At 40.0% G+C, this 17,598-nt stretch overlaps 1 protein-coding gene across 1 annotated transcript in view; it reads left to right on the forward strand.

Moving 5' to 3' along the window:
* The first annotated feature begins 488 nt into the window (after positions 1–488).
* prdm6 (PR domain containing 6) overlaps positions 489–17,598 on the forward strand; it is a 107,278-nt gene continuing 90,168 nt past the window's right edge. Inside the window, exons 1-3 of the mRNA XM_031305460.2 lie at positions 489–1,180; positions 10,843–10,991; positions 11,355–11,513. Of these exons, the coding sequence (XP_031161320.1) occupies positions 499–1,180; positions 10,843–10,991; positions 11,355–11,513 (990 nt within the window). The 5' untranslated portion in view covers positions 489–498. The remainder of the gene's footprint in view (positions 1,181–10,842; positions 10,992–11,354; positions 11,514–17,598) is intronic.

Genomic DNA, 17,598 nt, shown 5'->3' on the forward strand with positions numbered 1-17,598 from the left:
ATGTAAACCCAGAGTAAAGACCTGTAAATCAGGTGGAGATCAGGTGCAGCCTGGCCCAGCTAAACACTGGGAAAAATGAAAGTGAATGATGAGGCTGAATTCTAAGTTTCACACCTTTACAGTAAATTTAGTGCCGCACACTTTGATATACGTTCATGTTTTGAATCCTAAATCTCAGTTAAATGGCTGAAAAGTGATTTTAATGTGGAAACACAGTACTTAATGGGACATGTTTAAGTGTGTTTGTCTCTTATATGTGATAAATCTCTCACATGTAAATCTAAAGTAATAAAACGTGTCCTACATGTGTCTTGGCATCCAGATTGTAATTTTTCTGCATCCCACGTGTGTTCGTATAGTGAACTTGACACAGTCGTGCGTCTTGTGTTTGGGTTTAACCTCGCTGCATGTCTACATCCTGCCCGGACCTCTTGAATGATGCTGATGATTGACGCCTCCTTCTCTCTGATCTCTCCCCTCAGCAGCCGGCGGGCAGCCATGCTGAAACCGGGCGACGCAAGCGGCTCGGCCTTCTTGAAGGTGGACCCGTCCTACCTGCAGCACTGGCAGCAGCTCTTCCCCCAGTCGCAGCTGAAGGCTCCTCTGGCCCCACCACCGCCTCTGCCTGACCGCCTCTCCATCCCCATGGACAACCTGCGCCCATCCCGCCTGCACAGCCACCTCCTGGCCTCCACACACTGCACCTCCTCGTCTTCATCTACATCTTCCTCCGCTTCTTCTTCTTCCGCAGCAGCAGCAGCAGCAGCAGCAGCTCTAACCCCATCCTCCTCCATCTCCATCTCCACCTCGACAGGGATCTCCCAGCTGCCCGTCCCCCAGCAGATCGCACTCTTTGGGCAGGCGTTGGCCCCGGTGTGTGCCGGGCCAGGAGGACCAGGGGGAGGAGGAGGAGGAGATCTGATGGTGGTCGTGCCCCCGGAGAACCAGCATGGTCACAACCCAGCAGCGGGGCTTCTCCATCAGGCCAAAGAGCAGAGCTGTGGGGGGGTCGGCGTGGTGTCATCCAGCGTGAAGAGCAGCGGAGGAGGAGGAGAGGAGGGCGGCAAAGGAGCGTCGGGCAGGTTCAAGCTGACGTCGGAGGAGCTGGACTACTACCTGTACGGACAGCAGAGGATGGAGATCATCCCACTGAGCAACCACACGGGAGAGGTCAACAACCGTACGTACATACACACACACACACACACACTCTCTCTCTCTCGCACACCTCAGGCCGGTCACTGTCACTGGAGTTTATTTGAGTTGTGTTGACTCTATAATATTCCTAAAGAGTCTTTGATTGTGTCTCTGGTGCTCAGAGCTGACTTTGGACCTCACAATGTTTAATCTGCTAAATTTCCTCTGATATATAATATATAAGATATGATATTTCCACACATTGAAATTGTCAGTGGTCAGTAGTGAGTTGTCACCCTGTGGTCTTTTAATTTTATTTAAGTGTGCAAAATGATATGAATGTATTCTAAAGTTTAGGAATATATTTCTACAATATTCCAATAATAATAATTAGTAGTAATCTATAGTGTTGTTGTGGTGTCCTACAGGGACTTAAAGTGTTTTTCTGATACTCAGTAGAAAGTTTATAGGAACTTTGTTGCTGCATATATCTCCATAATCTTTCTGCAAGACTATTGTGTGTGCAATAATAATAATTAGTTTGTTATGCTTAATTGCACTGTAATTAATCTCTTGTAGTGTTAAAAAAATATTTTGTAAATATCATAAGGAAATTCTGACTTCTTTCTATACTATTTTAGCCTAATATTCAAACAGGAATGTGGTGTTATTGGCTAAGCAGCTGTTAATTCAGGCCTACTTTATATATTTTTACATTCCCTTGAGTCACTGCAATCCAAAATATTTTTTTTGTTTTTCATTAAGCATTAATGGTGCTTTGTATAATATTTCTATCTAATTAAAGCCTCACAGAATTAGGCCTTAATTGCAGCTAAACAGTCACTGAAAATGAGCAATGTAAAAAAAAAAAAAAACGGTCAGAAATACATGAATTATAATTTAAGTAGATTGTTCCCATTTAAAATTTCATTTTTAGGATTTTTTTCCACCAGTTTAAAATATAAAAAAAAATACTTTGAAATTCAAAGTATTATATAGGAGATGTATTTGGTCATTAAAATGTAGTTTTATGTGTGCGGTTGTGAGATGTTACAGTTGGTCTGACAGCTGCAGTGTTGGACAGTAGGAGCTGCGATGGGGGGGGGGGAGGTCAGAGGTCAAAGGTCAGAAGCCTGGCCGGGGTTCAAACACTCAGACAGCAGCAGTAGGCCTGCCGCTCAGAGTTAATATTAACCAGACTCCATTCAGATTTTATGGAAATAAGCATTGGGGTTTACACCTGTCTGCCCTCACACGCTCATTTTGGTTTTATTTTAGGCCTGTGTGCGCGCTAATGATTAATCTCACTTAAACTCTGATCAAAGCGATCGATTAATTGCATATTAGTTTTATTTCAGGGGCAGTTTAAAAAAAATCAAACGGCTCCTCAGAAGCGTTTAGTTCTCTCCTCAGAACTAAATTATTATTCGGACTATTTTTTTAATCCTGATATTTGCAGTTTTTAACTCCGCAATCAACGAATAAAAACACGTTTTTATTCCGCGAGAAATGATCATTACTTCGATATCTGCTGTGAGTCCGTGTGTGTGTGTGTGTGTGTGTGTGTGTGTGTGTGTGTGTGTGTGCGTGTGTCTTTTACGCATGACGGCCCTCTGTCAATATCTCTCCACACATAGAGTAGGCCACACACACACACACACACACACACTCACACACACACACACACACTCACACACACACACACACACACACACACACACACACACACACACACACACACACACACCGCTGTCTTGTTAAAAATCTGTGGCACAGAGGTGCGTTTCATCCAAAAGTCAGCGTGTCCCGTTACACACATAAAAACGAAGTCTCCACACACTCCGAGTAGCAGCTCAGCGGCCCGTTTGTTTTATTATCGCCACACCAAACACCCCGGTCTGAGCTGAAGTCACAGTCCGCCGCTCCGCTTCCCGCTGCGCACGTGGAGATCAAAGTGAGATCTCGTGTCTGTTAGTTTGGACATAAGTTGGAAATTTGGCGTTTTAGCAGGTTATATTTTTTATTTTTCTGTGCTCGATTTCATTTCATGTATTTTTCTTAACACATCACTTATAAATAATATAGGCTATTTCTTTCACAATATTCGGTTATCAATAGGCTATAATAGGCCTATGCATTTTCTTTTTTTTTTTTTTAAAGAAGATCAACATAAACTTCCTGTAATAGCCTATTGCTGATAATTACTAATTAGGTGTGAGTGCTCAGTGGCTCATCTCATGGGCTCTAATGTTTTTTTAAATTCCCGTTTTAACATAATCTAGCCTAATAGATTGTTATAAATCCGTAAGATTTCTTTACGTATTTAGCGAATTCACTGTTTATTTATTTTCTACCATAATCACGATTTCTTTTAATATTCTTATAATAGGCTATGTCTGAACTTGAAGAAAAAATAGGCTAATACGTTTTTAGTTCAGTGTGTCTGCTGTGCCTAACATATTGTAAAACGTTATGGTATTCATTGTAATATCTTTAGAATATATTTCTAAAGATATTATGTTATACTTCAGGTTTATTTAATCTAGTGCGACAAATACAGCCCAAACGTATCTTTACAATATTTGTATTTTTGTCATGCTTTTATCCTGCTACAGCTTAAAATACTCCTTTCATAATGCCATAATGTCAGGTCGTAGGTTCACGCTGTGACGTCTGTATCGTAACTTTAGAGTTTATTAAGTGACTGTCACAGTTTTTGGTTTCAGGCGTTGTGTGTGTGTGTGTGTGTGTGTGTGTGTGTGTGTGTGTGTGTGTGTGTGTGTGTGTGTGTGTGTGTGTGTGTGTGTGTGTGTGTGTGTGTCTATGAGCGCTCCTCGCTGTATATTCCGCGGTGATAAAACGGACCATCAGCAGTAATCTGCGTCGATACGCGCCGGCAGGGCCGATGAGGGATGGAGGGACAAGCAGGAATTAATTGCCGTATATAGTTTTGTGTTTGGAGAGAGAGAGAGAGAGAGAGAGAGAGAGAGAGAGAGAGAGAGAGAGAGAGAGAGAGAGAGAGAGAGGAGGGGGATCGATCCACCGGCCACCGGCCGCTATTTATCATCCCAACACGGCCATATTGAGGTCTCTGGGGTGTGTGTGTGTGTGTGTGTGTGTGTGTGTGTGTGTGTGTGTGTGTGTGTGTGTGTGTGTGTTGGGTAGATAAAGCAGTCACACACACACACACACACACACACACACACTCCTGACCTCGATTATTAATTACACCAATAATGATAGCAACAATAAGAAGAAGAACAAATGGTCAAAGAGTCATATGTGTGTCATCAGACTTTTTTGTGATAATTTTTTTTGTTATCATAATCTTTGCATTCATTATAAATTATTATTCTGCTTCCTGTAAGATGACTGTTCAAATATATTGCTAACACGTAGCCTACATTATTTCTAGTAAATTCTTTGCTCTTGTTATGATGGAGAAAATCTGGGCAGATTAACGACTTTAGGAGCAATTTACATTCTTCAATTTACACACGTTACATATGATCCACATACATTTTAGACTACTGTATGTGACAACAAAAAAAGATAGATTTAAATAAAAGTGATCTATTGTCTGCAGAAGCACATGAAATGTAAAGACTTTTAAAGCAAATGTGTGATTTTGGAATTGACTTGGCTTATTTTAGGGTTGAGAAGGTTTAAGAACAACAACCTGGACCATATAATTATACAGTTTAAGGAATAAATCAAATGTAAAATGTTGTGACTTTTCTTTTTTACAGTAAAGGGGCTCTCACTCTCTCAGTGACTTAAAGTTCCACTTCCATAACGTTTTTATTTAAAAAAGAATGATAGAACTCCACATATACTGTCTTTTAGTCTCTAATATGGGTCAAACTTCAAAAACACTGGATCCTACATTTCCCATAATGCCATTGGATAGCACCTTTTCATTAGGGCCCTCTCTCTGTGGGGAATGTCCATCTCTTTCACACACCGCACCTCCAGTTTGTAACACAGGCTTTCTTTTAGAAAGTTGTAGTCTCCAACACCAAGCTGAGATAACCCTGATGACATCACTATGACATCATCGGGGTTCATTGCTTTTTCAGACTTGACAAAACTTCTCTAGAGACACAGAAGCACTGTTACAGACTGAGTAGTACTTGTGTGCGTGTGTGTGTGTTGTGTGTGTGTGTGTGTGTGTGTGTGTGTGTGTGTGTGTGTGTGTGTGTGTGTGTGTGTGTGTGTGTGTGTGTGCGTGAAAGTGCTCCTTGAAATACTCATAAAATTGCACAGAGTTTGGTTGGTGGCTACATTTCTTAAGGTGGGTGGGTTTGCGTTGGATGAATTTGGTTATGGCCCTGAACACAATGACAATCAGATTTTAATCTGCGAATTAAAAGAGCTGTCATTCAATTTGGGAGTGACATCAGTTTAGGTTACAGATGGATCCTTAAATGGTCAGTTATCCCATATTTACACTGTTTTTTTTGTTTTTTTAACCCAAACATGATTACCTTCACAATAACCAATGAGAGAGAGAGAGCTTATAAGAGTTTGTTTGATGAACCAGACCATAAAAGAGCCATAAAACCAAAACTAGGAGCTAAACCAGGCTCAGATTCTCTGTAGAGGTCTGTTCCGTGAGGGTCTACGGAGTAATAGTGAAGCCTCACTGTGTGGTCCGTCTTCATCTTGACTCACAGCTGTGTTGGAAACAAACACAGCTATTAGCATCGATAGTCTCTAGGAAGTGTGATGTTTTGTTGACGATGAGTCCAGGAGTTTTTTTTTTTTTTACGGATCCTTAACCTTTGTTGCTTGTGATGTGACTCTATTTTACCCTTACAATTAATTGCATTCAGTCAGATTAATGCAAATTTAGGAAAATGTAGGTTACTTATATGTTAATGAGGCATTTAAATACATGCACTTTTAAAATAGATGTGTTTTAACTGGATAAAAATGTTTGAAATCAAGATTTTAAAAATAGATACATTTACAAAGAAATTGTCGTTTTGTGGAAACAAAATAATAAGAAGTGCCCGCAGATGTTGTCAGTGGAAACGGGGTCCGGCGCTCAGAGATCAGAGGCAGAGCGGAGCTGTCTAAACACTGGCGATGGATGTAACGGAATACTGACTTTGAATGATGGGCAGCGAGGAGAGAACGCCATAACAAGTTCACAGCCAGTTCATCAGTCTGAGAGAGAGGAAGAGGAGGAAGAGAAGAAAGGTTTTCTGGAGAGAAGACGACCCATTTACAGCTTTAACTTTGACTGTATTAGTAGTGTTTGTGTTTATTCTTAGTAGTTTACCATTACATAAATGACATTACATGTTAAATCCATGTGTTTTTAAGATATTTCACATCACATGAAACCTGTCAGATTTTTCAGGGCCAGCCCTAGACTTTTAAAGGTCCTATGACATGCTGCTTTTTGGATGCTTTTATATAGGCCTTAGTGGTCTCCTAATACTCTATCTGAAGTCTCTTTTATATAGGCCTTAGTGGTCCCCTAATACTGTATCTGAAGTCTCTTTTATATAGGCCTTAGTGGTCCCCTAATACTGTATCTGAAGTCTCTTTTATATAGGCCTTAGTGGTCCTCTAATACTGTATCTGAAGTCTCTTTTATATAGGCCTTAGTGGTCCCCTAATACTGTATCTGAAGTCTCTTTTATATAGGCCTTAGTGGTCCTCTAATACTGTATCTGAAGTCTCTTTTATATAGGCCTTAGTGGTCCTCTAATACTGTATCTGAAGTCTCTTTTATATAGGCCTTAGTGGTCCTCTAATACTGTATCTGAAGTCTCTTTTCTTTCAGCCTTGGTGCAGAATTACAGCCACTAGAGCCAGTCCCACAATGAGCTTTCCTTAGGATGTGCCATTTCTGTGTCTGTAGCTTTAAATGCTATTGAGGAGGAGAGGGGGGGGGCAAGGTGGAGGGTGGGGGTGTGGCCTTGACCAACTGCCATGATTCACTCGTTTGCAAGCCATGATGTCTCTCTCTTTCTCATGGGCGGGCCAATTCTCTGGGCGGGCAAAGCAGAGAAAGGGGAGGTAACCTTTCCCCTTATGACATCATAAAGGGAAGATTCCAGATTGGCCCATCTGAGCTTTCATTTTCTCAAAGGTGGAGCAGGATACCCAGGGCTCGGTTTACACCTATCACCATTTCTAGCCACTGGGGGACAATAGGCAGGTTAGGGGAACTCATATTAATGTTAAAAAACCTCATAAAGTGAAATTTTCATGCCATGATACCTTTAAAGACCCCCTTGTTATAATATACAATGGCCAAAGAAAAGGGCAACATTTCTAGTAACAGGTAAAACACGAACATTTTAAAAGCAACCAAAACAGTAAATCAGCGATTAGTCTAGAGCAGTAGTGTGGGAAACTACAGGCAAGTAGTTTAGTCTTCTTTAATTAACATACATGTTGATATTTACTTGTTTTTACTTGTCTCTTAAGTTCAGTGTGTTTCAGGGTTAGGGTTAGGGTTAGGATTAGGGTTAGTTTCAGTTTTTTTTAACAAATAGTCTAAAATTGGCGAAAATATGGTTTATATCAGAAACTGTTTGATCAAACAAAATTACCTTGCACTGAACTACATACCTACGTACCTGCAGTAGGTCTGTGTGTGTATTTGTGTCAGTTTGTTGTAGCAGCTGCAGTACTTAGTGTATCAGAGCTCCAGTGTTGTTCTGCTAAAGAAAATATACAAATCAAAGCTCGCAGAGCTCAGAGTGAAACTCAGCAGCAGATCAGCGGCTCGGCTCGTCTGGTGAGTTTTCATGTCATCAACAGTTTGAGTCTGAGTCTCCTCTTCATCATCTCCTTTGTCGTCTCCTCTGTCGTCTATCTGCACTGTGAACTTTCTAACGAAGCTGTGAAAATAAGTGTGCTTCACTGTGGATGGACGATCACCTCTCTCATGTTCATGCATTAAGTATAAGTACAACATTGGAGTCAGGATGGGGTTAGCCTAGCTTAGCATGAAGACTGAAAGCAGATGCAAACAGTTAGCCTGGCTCTCTCCAAAGTGTAAAAATACCAGCACCTCTAAAGTTCACTGATTAACATGTTATGCATCACTTGTTTCATCTGAACAACTACAGAAATGCAAAAAGAAGTTTTTTGAAGTCTCCCCATAAAGGGTAAACTCTTCCTTTAAAGGTCCCATGGCATGAAAAATTCACTTTATGAGTTTTTTTTAACATTAATATGAATATGAATATGAATGAATATTCCACTAGCTTGCCTATGGTCCCCCAGTGGCTAGAAATGGTGATAGGTGTAAACCGAGCCCTGGGTATCCTGCTCTACCTTTGAGAAAATGAAAGCTGAGATGGGCCAATCTGGAATCTTCCCTTTATGGCGTCATAAGGGGAAAGGTTACCTCCCCTTTCTCTGCTTTGCCTGCCGCCCACAGCTGCCCAGAGAAATTGGCCGCCCATGAGGAAATAGAGCTACAACCGTGGCCGCAAGCTGGTCTAGGCCACACCCCCACCCTCCACCTTGCCCCCCCCTCTCTCCTCCTCAATAGCATTTAAAGCTACAGACACAGAAATGGCACATCCTAAGGAAAGCTCATTGTGGGACTGGCTCTAGTGGCTGTAATTCTGCACCAAGGCTGAATTTCGGGAAAGAGACTTCAGATACGTATAGGAGACCACTAAGGCTATAAAAAGACTTCAGATACAGTATTAGGAGACCACTAAGCCTATAAAGAGACTTCAGATACAGTATTAGGAGACCACTAAGGTCTATATAAAAGAGACTTCAGATACAGTATTAGGGGACCACTAAGGCCTATATAAAAGATACTTAAGATACAGTATTAGGGGACCATTAAGGCCTATATAAAAGCATCCAAAAAGCAGCATATCATAGGACCTTTAATATATTTAATACTATGTTGGGGTTTCCACTTTTAATACTCTTAGTTTCAGTTCAGCCAAGCTTATTTTTTGGGCATTTTGGCCTGTGATTGATAGGCCAGTTGTAGACAGTAAGGGGGGAGAGAGAGGGGGAAGACATGCAGCAAAAGGCCGCAGGTTGGAATCGAACCCTGGGCCGCTGCGTTATGGATTGAGCCTTGGTACATGGGGCGCACGCTCTACCAGGTGAGCTACCAGATGTGCCCTGGACTTTCTTTCAATATCTAGACAAATGAACACAGTTGTCAGGTACACAGGGTGACATACAGTATCCTATTAAACACAGTGTTCTCATTGGTGAAGACTACTTGAACTGGTTTGATAGGTTTCCAGATAAAGTGGAGGATCGAGGAGAATTCAGCCTGTAACATTTTTCCCATTTACTCAACCGTGAACCTGTGTCTCATTCTGTGGTTTATAAACGACCGTAATATGGTTTAATTTACTTCTATCAATCATGGTGTAAAAGTAGCTGTCAGCCTCTCAAACTGCGGATATTTAATTTTGGGAAAAACTGAAAAAAAGCAACATTAACATCCTGTTCCTCTCAGCCCGCTCTGCTCTGTGTGGCTCTGTGGGAGTTTTGTGTCCAGATAATAATCTCTCATTATGTTGCTACAGTCAATTAACATCCATTACTGTCAGACTGCATCTCTGAGTAAATGTTGACACTCGCTAATTCCCAGCAATGCTCTTGCCACATTTAACCTGGAAAAACACTGCAGAGAGCAGAGAGCACTTTTTAGGAGTTTTTCCTTTTTTTTTAGGAGAGTTTCAAACACCACAATCCTTTTTTTTCCTCTTCCCTTTTTCTTCCCTTTCAGTTTTTCACTTTGTGAGATGGTTATTTTATACGACCAAAGGACAAACTAGTCTTTAAAAGATTAAAATACATAACAATGCTGTACACAGACAACCAAATCAACTACTGTCAGAAACAACCATTATAGCAAAATCAAAAAATAAAATGATTTCTTTTCAAAACATTATTAGTTATGTTATTAATTCAGGTTCAGCTCCGACCTGTGGCCCTTTGCTGCATGTCATTCCCCCCTCTCTCTCCCCTTTCATGTCTTCAGCTGTCCTATATGAATAAAGGCCTAAATGGCCCAAAACAATAATCTTAAAAAAAAATAGTATATATATATATATATATTATACACTTCTACAACTATGCAAATTGCAGCTTTTATCCAAAGTACAATCCATATTAAAAATATTTACTTACTTACTTATTTACCAGCCTTTGATACTGGTATCATTCAGTATATAGTAATGTCAGGTACATATTATGTTTGTTATATTTTGACAGTATGGTGAAACCAACCACGGTCACTTTGACCCCAAAATAAAATAATTTAACGTCAACACTATTCATTTTATTGGTCTTTCAATAGATAAAAGTAGATAGATATGACCCCCTGTCAAAACAAGGGTTGATTAAATGTAATTCAAATTTAGATTTTTTTTTTTAATTTTCCTTATGATATGAACGTCATTAGTAACAAATTGATTGCCAAAGTCATGACAAATTAAAATGATAGAATAAAGCATCTGTGCGATAGGACAAAAAGTTCACCTCTGAGCGTCTGCGAGTACCAAAAAAATTCAAATTCACTGTTAAAACACACAAAGTATTAAAATCATAGACTGGATTCAGGGCCTAAACTCAGCATTTAGATATGTAAGAAATGTAAATGTAATGTATATATGGTTTAATCAAGTGTATGTTGTTTGTCTGCTGGTTGTAAAAGGTAATATTCAGTAGAATCTCCTCTTGTGTCCCCAGGTTGTGACATGTGTGCAGATAACAGGAACGGCGAGTGTCCGATGCACGGCCCTCTTCACTCTCTGCGTCGACTCGTCGGCACCAGCAGCACGGCGGCTCCTGTCACCCTGCCGGACGTCCCTGATTGGCTCAGAGATCTGCCCAGAGAGGTGAGACTTCCCGTCTGTCTGTCTGTCTGTCTGTTTTGTGTTATACAATGTTTTAAAATGGAATGGAAATACTCAAGTAAAGTATGTAAGTACCTCAACTTTGTACTTACAGTAAGTACATTACTTGAGTAAATGTACTTGGTTCCAATCCACCACTGACTTTTGCCCCAGCTGTCCTGTGGGAGTCTTCTCTGATCCTGAACAGCTGCCCAATGCATAGAAATAAATTGTATTAATAGAACTATCTGCTCTGAGCAGAGTTGTTTTATTGACCTATCTCTGTGTGTGTGTGTGTGTGTGTGTGTGTGTGTGTGGTTGTGTGTGTGTGTGTGTGTGTGTGTGTGTGTGTGTGTGTGTGTGCAGGTGTGTCTGTGCACCAGTACTGTTCCTGGTCTGGGATACGGGATCTGTGCGTCTCAGAGGATCCCTCAGGGAACCTGGATCGGCCCGTTTCAGGGAGTCCATCTGCTGCTGGACAAACTGCATTCTGGAGCGGTCAGAAACAGCAGACACCTTTGGGAGGTAAGAAAGGCTGTGAGGGAAAGGGTGTGGACTTATGGGTACTATAGTGGACATGTTGATCACTCACGTCCAAACTGTCTCACAGTATTGTTCAAGATTACGATGAGTGGGAAGTGAACTGTCCAGTGTTAATGCCTTCATGCACAGGAGGCGAATCCCTGTGAGGAGGATAACAGGTGATGGAGAATGTGTGTTTGAAAAAAAAATGCGTACAAAATCACACGAAATGAACGAACAACTCTTTTTGAATGACTCTTTGTCTGGTATGTACCGAGTCAGCCTGTCAAACCGTTCAAACGTACCAGTGCTCATGAATCCCCGACAGACGGCAGCATGGAAGGTTAATGGTGCATTTATAAGCTCCTTGGATGGTCATCCCTCTGACTATTGTGTGTTCATGAGCTTTAGGCCTCAGTGGTGCATTAATATATATATATATATATATATATATATATATATATATATATATATATATCTTTATTACGTGTGCAAACTCAGGATGACTGGTAAATGCATTGAAGAGAAGTTTTGTGGGGGTGGACAACAACAAAAAGTATTAAAACTCAAAAGGTTCGATACATTTTCATGTATCATCTCAAAGGAACCAGTTCTGTGAAAAGAGTTAGTCCGCCTATCAATAATTTTAACATGAAAAAACAATATTTCTCTTTTTAAAGATGGACAACATGGACGTGACTGAAATGTGTTGAGTATCACTTGACCAAGAGTGGAGATAGACATTCTTATTGTTATTTATTTTTTTTTTGAGACCTTTAAACCTGACTTGACCATTTAGTGGCACATTACTGCAGGTCTTCGAAGGTATTCAAAATTCTTACATTTTATTTACAAGTATTAAATATTGTCTCTGCAGGCAGATTTATGTGTAGATGGCTGCAGGGCGTCAGAAAGATGTTCTACACCTCTAAACTGAAAGTGGAATTGTTGTGATAGTGGATTGTTGCTGCAGGAGGCAGTTCAATGATTCAGTCCTTTTTTTTGTGGAGTTTCAGTCAAACATCGTCCCCACTGTCAGCTACAGCAGCAGGAAGATCATCAGTGGAGTGAAGATTTTAGCAAGAACCTAAAATTAATTAATCATTTTAAAATTGGTAAACCTTTCATGCGTTTAATGCCAGATCACATTAATTCCATTGCTTTTATCATTAGAAATGATTGTTATAGCTAGAAAGTACTCAAAAAGATGTATCGTCCCTGCTGGTTTTCCTTTATACTCTTGAAGCCGCTATAAAATTGTTAAAAAGTCTTACATTTTACTCAGTGATCTTGTGTGCATATAGTACATGTTTAAGTTTTGTGTGTGTGTGTGTGTGTGTGTGTGTGTGTGTGTGTGTGTGTGTGTGTGTGTGAGTGCGTGAGTGCGTGAGTGCGTGCATGCGTGTGCTTGTGGTCAGCGTCATGTCACCTCTCAGTCCATTGATCAGAGCAGATTGTATTTACATACAGTGGCAGGAGAAAGTCAATGTGGCAGTTATAAACAGCTGCATTAGCATTAGAGAGAGAGGGGGGAGAGAAAGAGAGAGGGAGTGAAGGATGCTGGGAGACAGAGAGATAGATGAGTCCCTTGCGGCCGAGCTGGTAAAGGTCAGTCAGACGCCGGTTGATCGGACATCAGTCTCTCTGCTGTTAACCGCAGCAGCACATCAGGAGGGGTGGGGGTGGGTGGGTTGGGGTGTGTGTGTGTGTGTGTGGGGGGTTGGGGGCGTCCTACAATGGGTCAGAGGTCAGGGGGGTGTGGGTAGGCAAAGATATCATAGGCCAAGTCCAGCAGGAGCAAGGAGCTCGTCACGTCAGGATTTGTGCTTCAAACAGAGAATGAGTTGAGTTCAATGACAACAGGATTTTACTCTTCTTAATTATTTGATCTGATGCAGACTCAGTACAAAGACTTCTACAGTCAGTATGCAGCTGTTAGAGTGTCTTTACTGACAGTAACTGATACTGACAGATGATGTTAAAAGTGATCCTCCACTCAAACACTTTTTCAACTTTTGAGAGTGAAACTTTTTTTTCATTTTTTAATATTACAACCTAAAATTATGACTTCATAATCTAAAATAACGTGGGATGCACAATATGAATTGGGTCAATACATTATCGTACAATAATGGGTTAAATTTATATTATTATGTACGGTCTATGGTATTATTCCGATAATGAAATTATAGCCAATAAATAGAGCTGATAATAAAGCTTTTGTTTTGTATTGATTATTTCATCTGTTGACATGTCTGATTCGACAGATTTTGTCAAAGCAATTTGAAATTCTTGCTAAATGCTCTATAAAAGCCAACGTATGTCTGTGTGATGTACTTTACTAGAAGAAAGAAATTAACATTTGAAGAGTGGAAACTGTTTATTTATTTAGGTCAGAGCTATGGAATAATTAATCATTCTTCTTTGCTCACTACATCTTAGCCTTTCTTACCCTCAGGTGTGCATAAACTACAGGTTATGAACTTCAAGTGAAATGTGAAACGATGGGTTATTTTATTGGTACCCGCCATGAGAAGCAGGTAATTATTATTATTATTGATATCGGCTAAAAATAATCCATATCATGCATCGCTAAAAATTACATCTTTATTTTTATAAAGTTATGACTTTGTTTTTGCAATATTTTACTTTTCACCCAACATGTTTTCTTGAAATCTCTGTTTTCGGGTGGAGAATCATCAGTCATTATGTGTTAGATTTATAGTGTGAATATCCAACCATTGGCATTCTGTGCATTAGCCAGACTATTCATTTCTTGACTAAAATATAATTGTGTTTTTTTCTTTTTTTTTGTTTCACCTATTTTGACTTGCTGCTTGAGTGATAAAGTGACGTTTCCGTCCTTTAATAATTTAAAAAAAAATGTAATTTAAAGAAATGTCATGTTCCTATACGATTACGGTAATCAAACCTTCATTCAGGTCAGGAAAAATGACGAAAAATGAAAAGTGATATACAATACAATATATATACAGGTACAGAGTGTAAAAATACATCTCATAAGACTGAAAACACTACTGGATAAATGTGTGGAGGTTTAAAATACCAAGTATTCCTGGATAGGCAGTAAAAACCAGAGGAAAGAGGAGGAAGAAGGTAAAGTGAATTGGCCACATTAAGGTTTTCTATAGCTCAGTGTTGCTGATCCGATAACCCGGCTCTAACCATCGGCAGATTATCGGCTGCCGGGCTTAAACCGGTCATTAGGCCTATTGATGAAGAAGCTTTACACGCAGATCCCATTAAAACTCACTGGTTGTTAAACTCGCTTATTGACGCTCCCCAAAACAGGAAGAGATATTTGTCCTATAGCCAATCAGAGAGCTTGTGTCATGTTGTCTATGGTGTCTGGGAAGGGCCAGTTTTAATTAAGACACTTGCCGTTACGTCTGGGTGGAACAGAGGAGGATTTTCTGGTGCTGCAGTATATTACGCCCCAACACATTGATCTCCTGCGAGGCCGAGCTCAGTGTTTGAGTTTACGGAGGAATAATTCTTTAACACTCGGACCTGGAGCTTCATCACTCACTGTTTCTGTACTCGTGACAAAGAGATGTTGACACTTGATATTATTTTAATATCTATATATATATATATAATATGTTTTGTGATTTTTAACCTCATACATGAGGTCTGATGTAGGACAGTGGAGAAAGCATCCTTTAAAGCACATTTTCAGTAGCTTGCTTTATAGATAAAGTTTAGTTTAGTGCTAAATCAATTAGATGATTAATCAGTTAATCAATTGGCAGGAAATTAATGGACAGAAATGTCTTATTCTTTTTCTGGTTCCAGTTTCTCTAAAGTGGAGATTTTTATGCTTTTCTCTGATTTATATCATTGTAAACTAAATATATTTGTATTTTGGATACAACCAGATGTCTGGGCTGTCTGGCTGTTTTTCACTGTTTTCTGCCATTTAATACACTAAAACATTTACTTTACTTAAACATATTATTGATAATGGAAATATTTGCTAGTTGCAACCTGCATAGTTACTTTCTTTGTTTACTCTCCTGTATTAAATGTTTTACTTAAAGCTTTAGTGCATAACCTTTTGATATTAATGAACGTCCGTTACATTCAAGCTACAAATGAGTTGCTACAAAGCTAATTAAGACTATCAGCTCCACACAACTCTCTCTGTATTTCTTAGTATGGCTGTGTTCAGAAGATTGTGTCGTCCGGAAACTGGAGTGAAGATACTTACCTTTTCTGAAGAGTCCATCATGTTTTTTTATTCCTCCGTGTCCTCCTTGGCTACTAGCTTACTGCGCGATCACGGAAAATTTGCATCATGTGGACGCGCCGGCAGTTTTGTTGTCATTACTTAATATTCCTCATGGGGGAGACAGAAACTACGCACTATAGCTTTAAGTATAATACGAATGTGCAGTCAAACATTACAAAAAGAGAAGCAATGACGGAAAGAGGTTATTTACATTAGGTTTATTAACTTAAACTTATATAAAAGCAGGGGCAACCTCTAGCTCACCCAGTAGAGTGTGCGCCCCATGTAGGCTAAGTCCTTGGCAGTGGCCCGGGTTCGAATCCAACCCGCGGACCTTTGCTGCGTGTCATCCCCTTTCCTGTCTTCAAGCTATCCTATAAATTAAAGGCAATAAAAGCCCAAACAAATCATCTAAAAAATAAAACATAAAAACGTATATAAAAGTAGTAAAAACCCACAATTAAAAATACTTCTGCTCCTAAATTAAGTTGTTTGAATGTGCAATTAAATGTACTCAACTATCAAAAAGAAAGTATAGAACGTGTTTGTGCTTTCAGATCAGTTAAAGAAGGAAACAGGGGGAGTAAAGGAAAGCATCAAAGGCAAAAAATAAGAGAAAGAAAAACTGGAAAGACAGAAGGACAAAAGACGTAAACAATGCAAGAAAGAATGGGAAGAAAAAAGGAAGGAAGAAAAGTAGAAGGTATCTTACCCTCTTAGTGATGGTTTACGACCATTTTACATTTTCAATGTGAAATGTGAATCTGCCAAGTAACCAATCAATCTCATTTAAAGTACCAGAAACTTGTTTGACTTGGAAAAGTTTGATTCCAAAGTCTGAATTAGTGTGACTTACCACCCACATTTTTAGTAACTCAAATAGATCCTGTTTTGTTGTACAGAAAAATGTCTGTTTCAAGTTAAATCACAGTGCACAGCTCTTCTAGTCTGGCTATCAACAGACCAAGCTCAATCTTTTAAGATTGAACATTAGTCTGGGGAGTCTGCTCTGTATTTTCTACTGCACAAGATGCGTGATCAACGGGCATAGTTCAAATGACTCTGTACGCAATTGTATAGTCCTTCAACCAATCAGACCAACGATCCGGGTGACGTAGCAGCGACATTGGCTGCTTGGTCGCTTCTCTATTGTCATCGTGTTAAACCCGCCAATAGCGCGCCAGATGGATAAGCCAGTTTGTGATTGGTTCCCGCAAATTTGTAACGGAAGCAGGATAGATAAACGTACAGGTTTCCAGCCTGAGCTGCAGGGCGAAATCAAATCGCCGGCAGATTGAGCTGTTGCGAGTGGCCAGCAGGATGTCAAAGAGACAAAATGGTAATCCAGTCTAATAATGATCTTATCTTGTCTTGAATATGAAAACTAAATTTTCATAGCAACCAGTAACTCTAGCCATGAGATAAATAAAATAAGATATGTAATATTTCCCTCTAACACGTGTTGTTTGGATATGAAGCTAATGGAGACTTTTAGCGTCAGTAACAACGCCAAAGGCACCTGACCAAGCGTCTGTATTTTATGTGATGGGAGTGAGAATGTGTTCGAAAGAAAGTCTCCCAAAGGGAAAATGCTGCCCTCCAGTTAAGTACCAGAACCTGAGAATTGTTGTTGTTGAGTCACATTACAGGGAATATTTCCACTTGTGTCTGACCGTACTCGCTGAGGGAAAGGAAGGCAGTTTCCCGAGTATTGAAACTGGTGACCTCCCGGTCCGAACCTCGAGGCCGTCCTTATTGAAAAGAATGTGCAGTACAAACAGGAGAAACATCCTGAAGTCACAGCTCTGACCTCGTCCTCTGAGTGTATTTTTTTTT

Source organism: Sander lucioperca, chromosome 2 (genome assembly GCF_008315115.2).
Source record: "Sander lucioperca isolate FBNREF2018 chromosome 2, SLUC_FBN_1.2, whole genome shotgun sequence".
In the NCBI taxonomy this organism is placed as follows: domain Eukaryota; kingdom Metazoa; phylum Chordata; class Actinopteri; order Perciformes; family Percidae; genus Sander; species Sander lucioperca.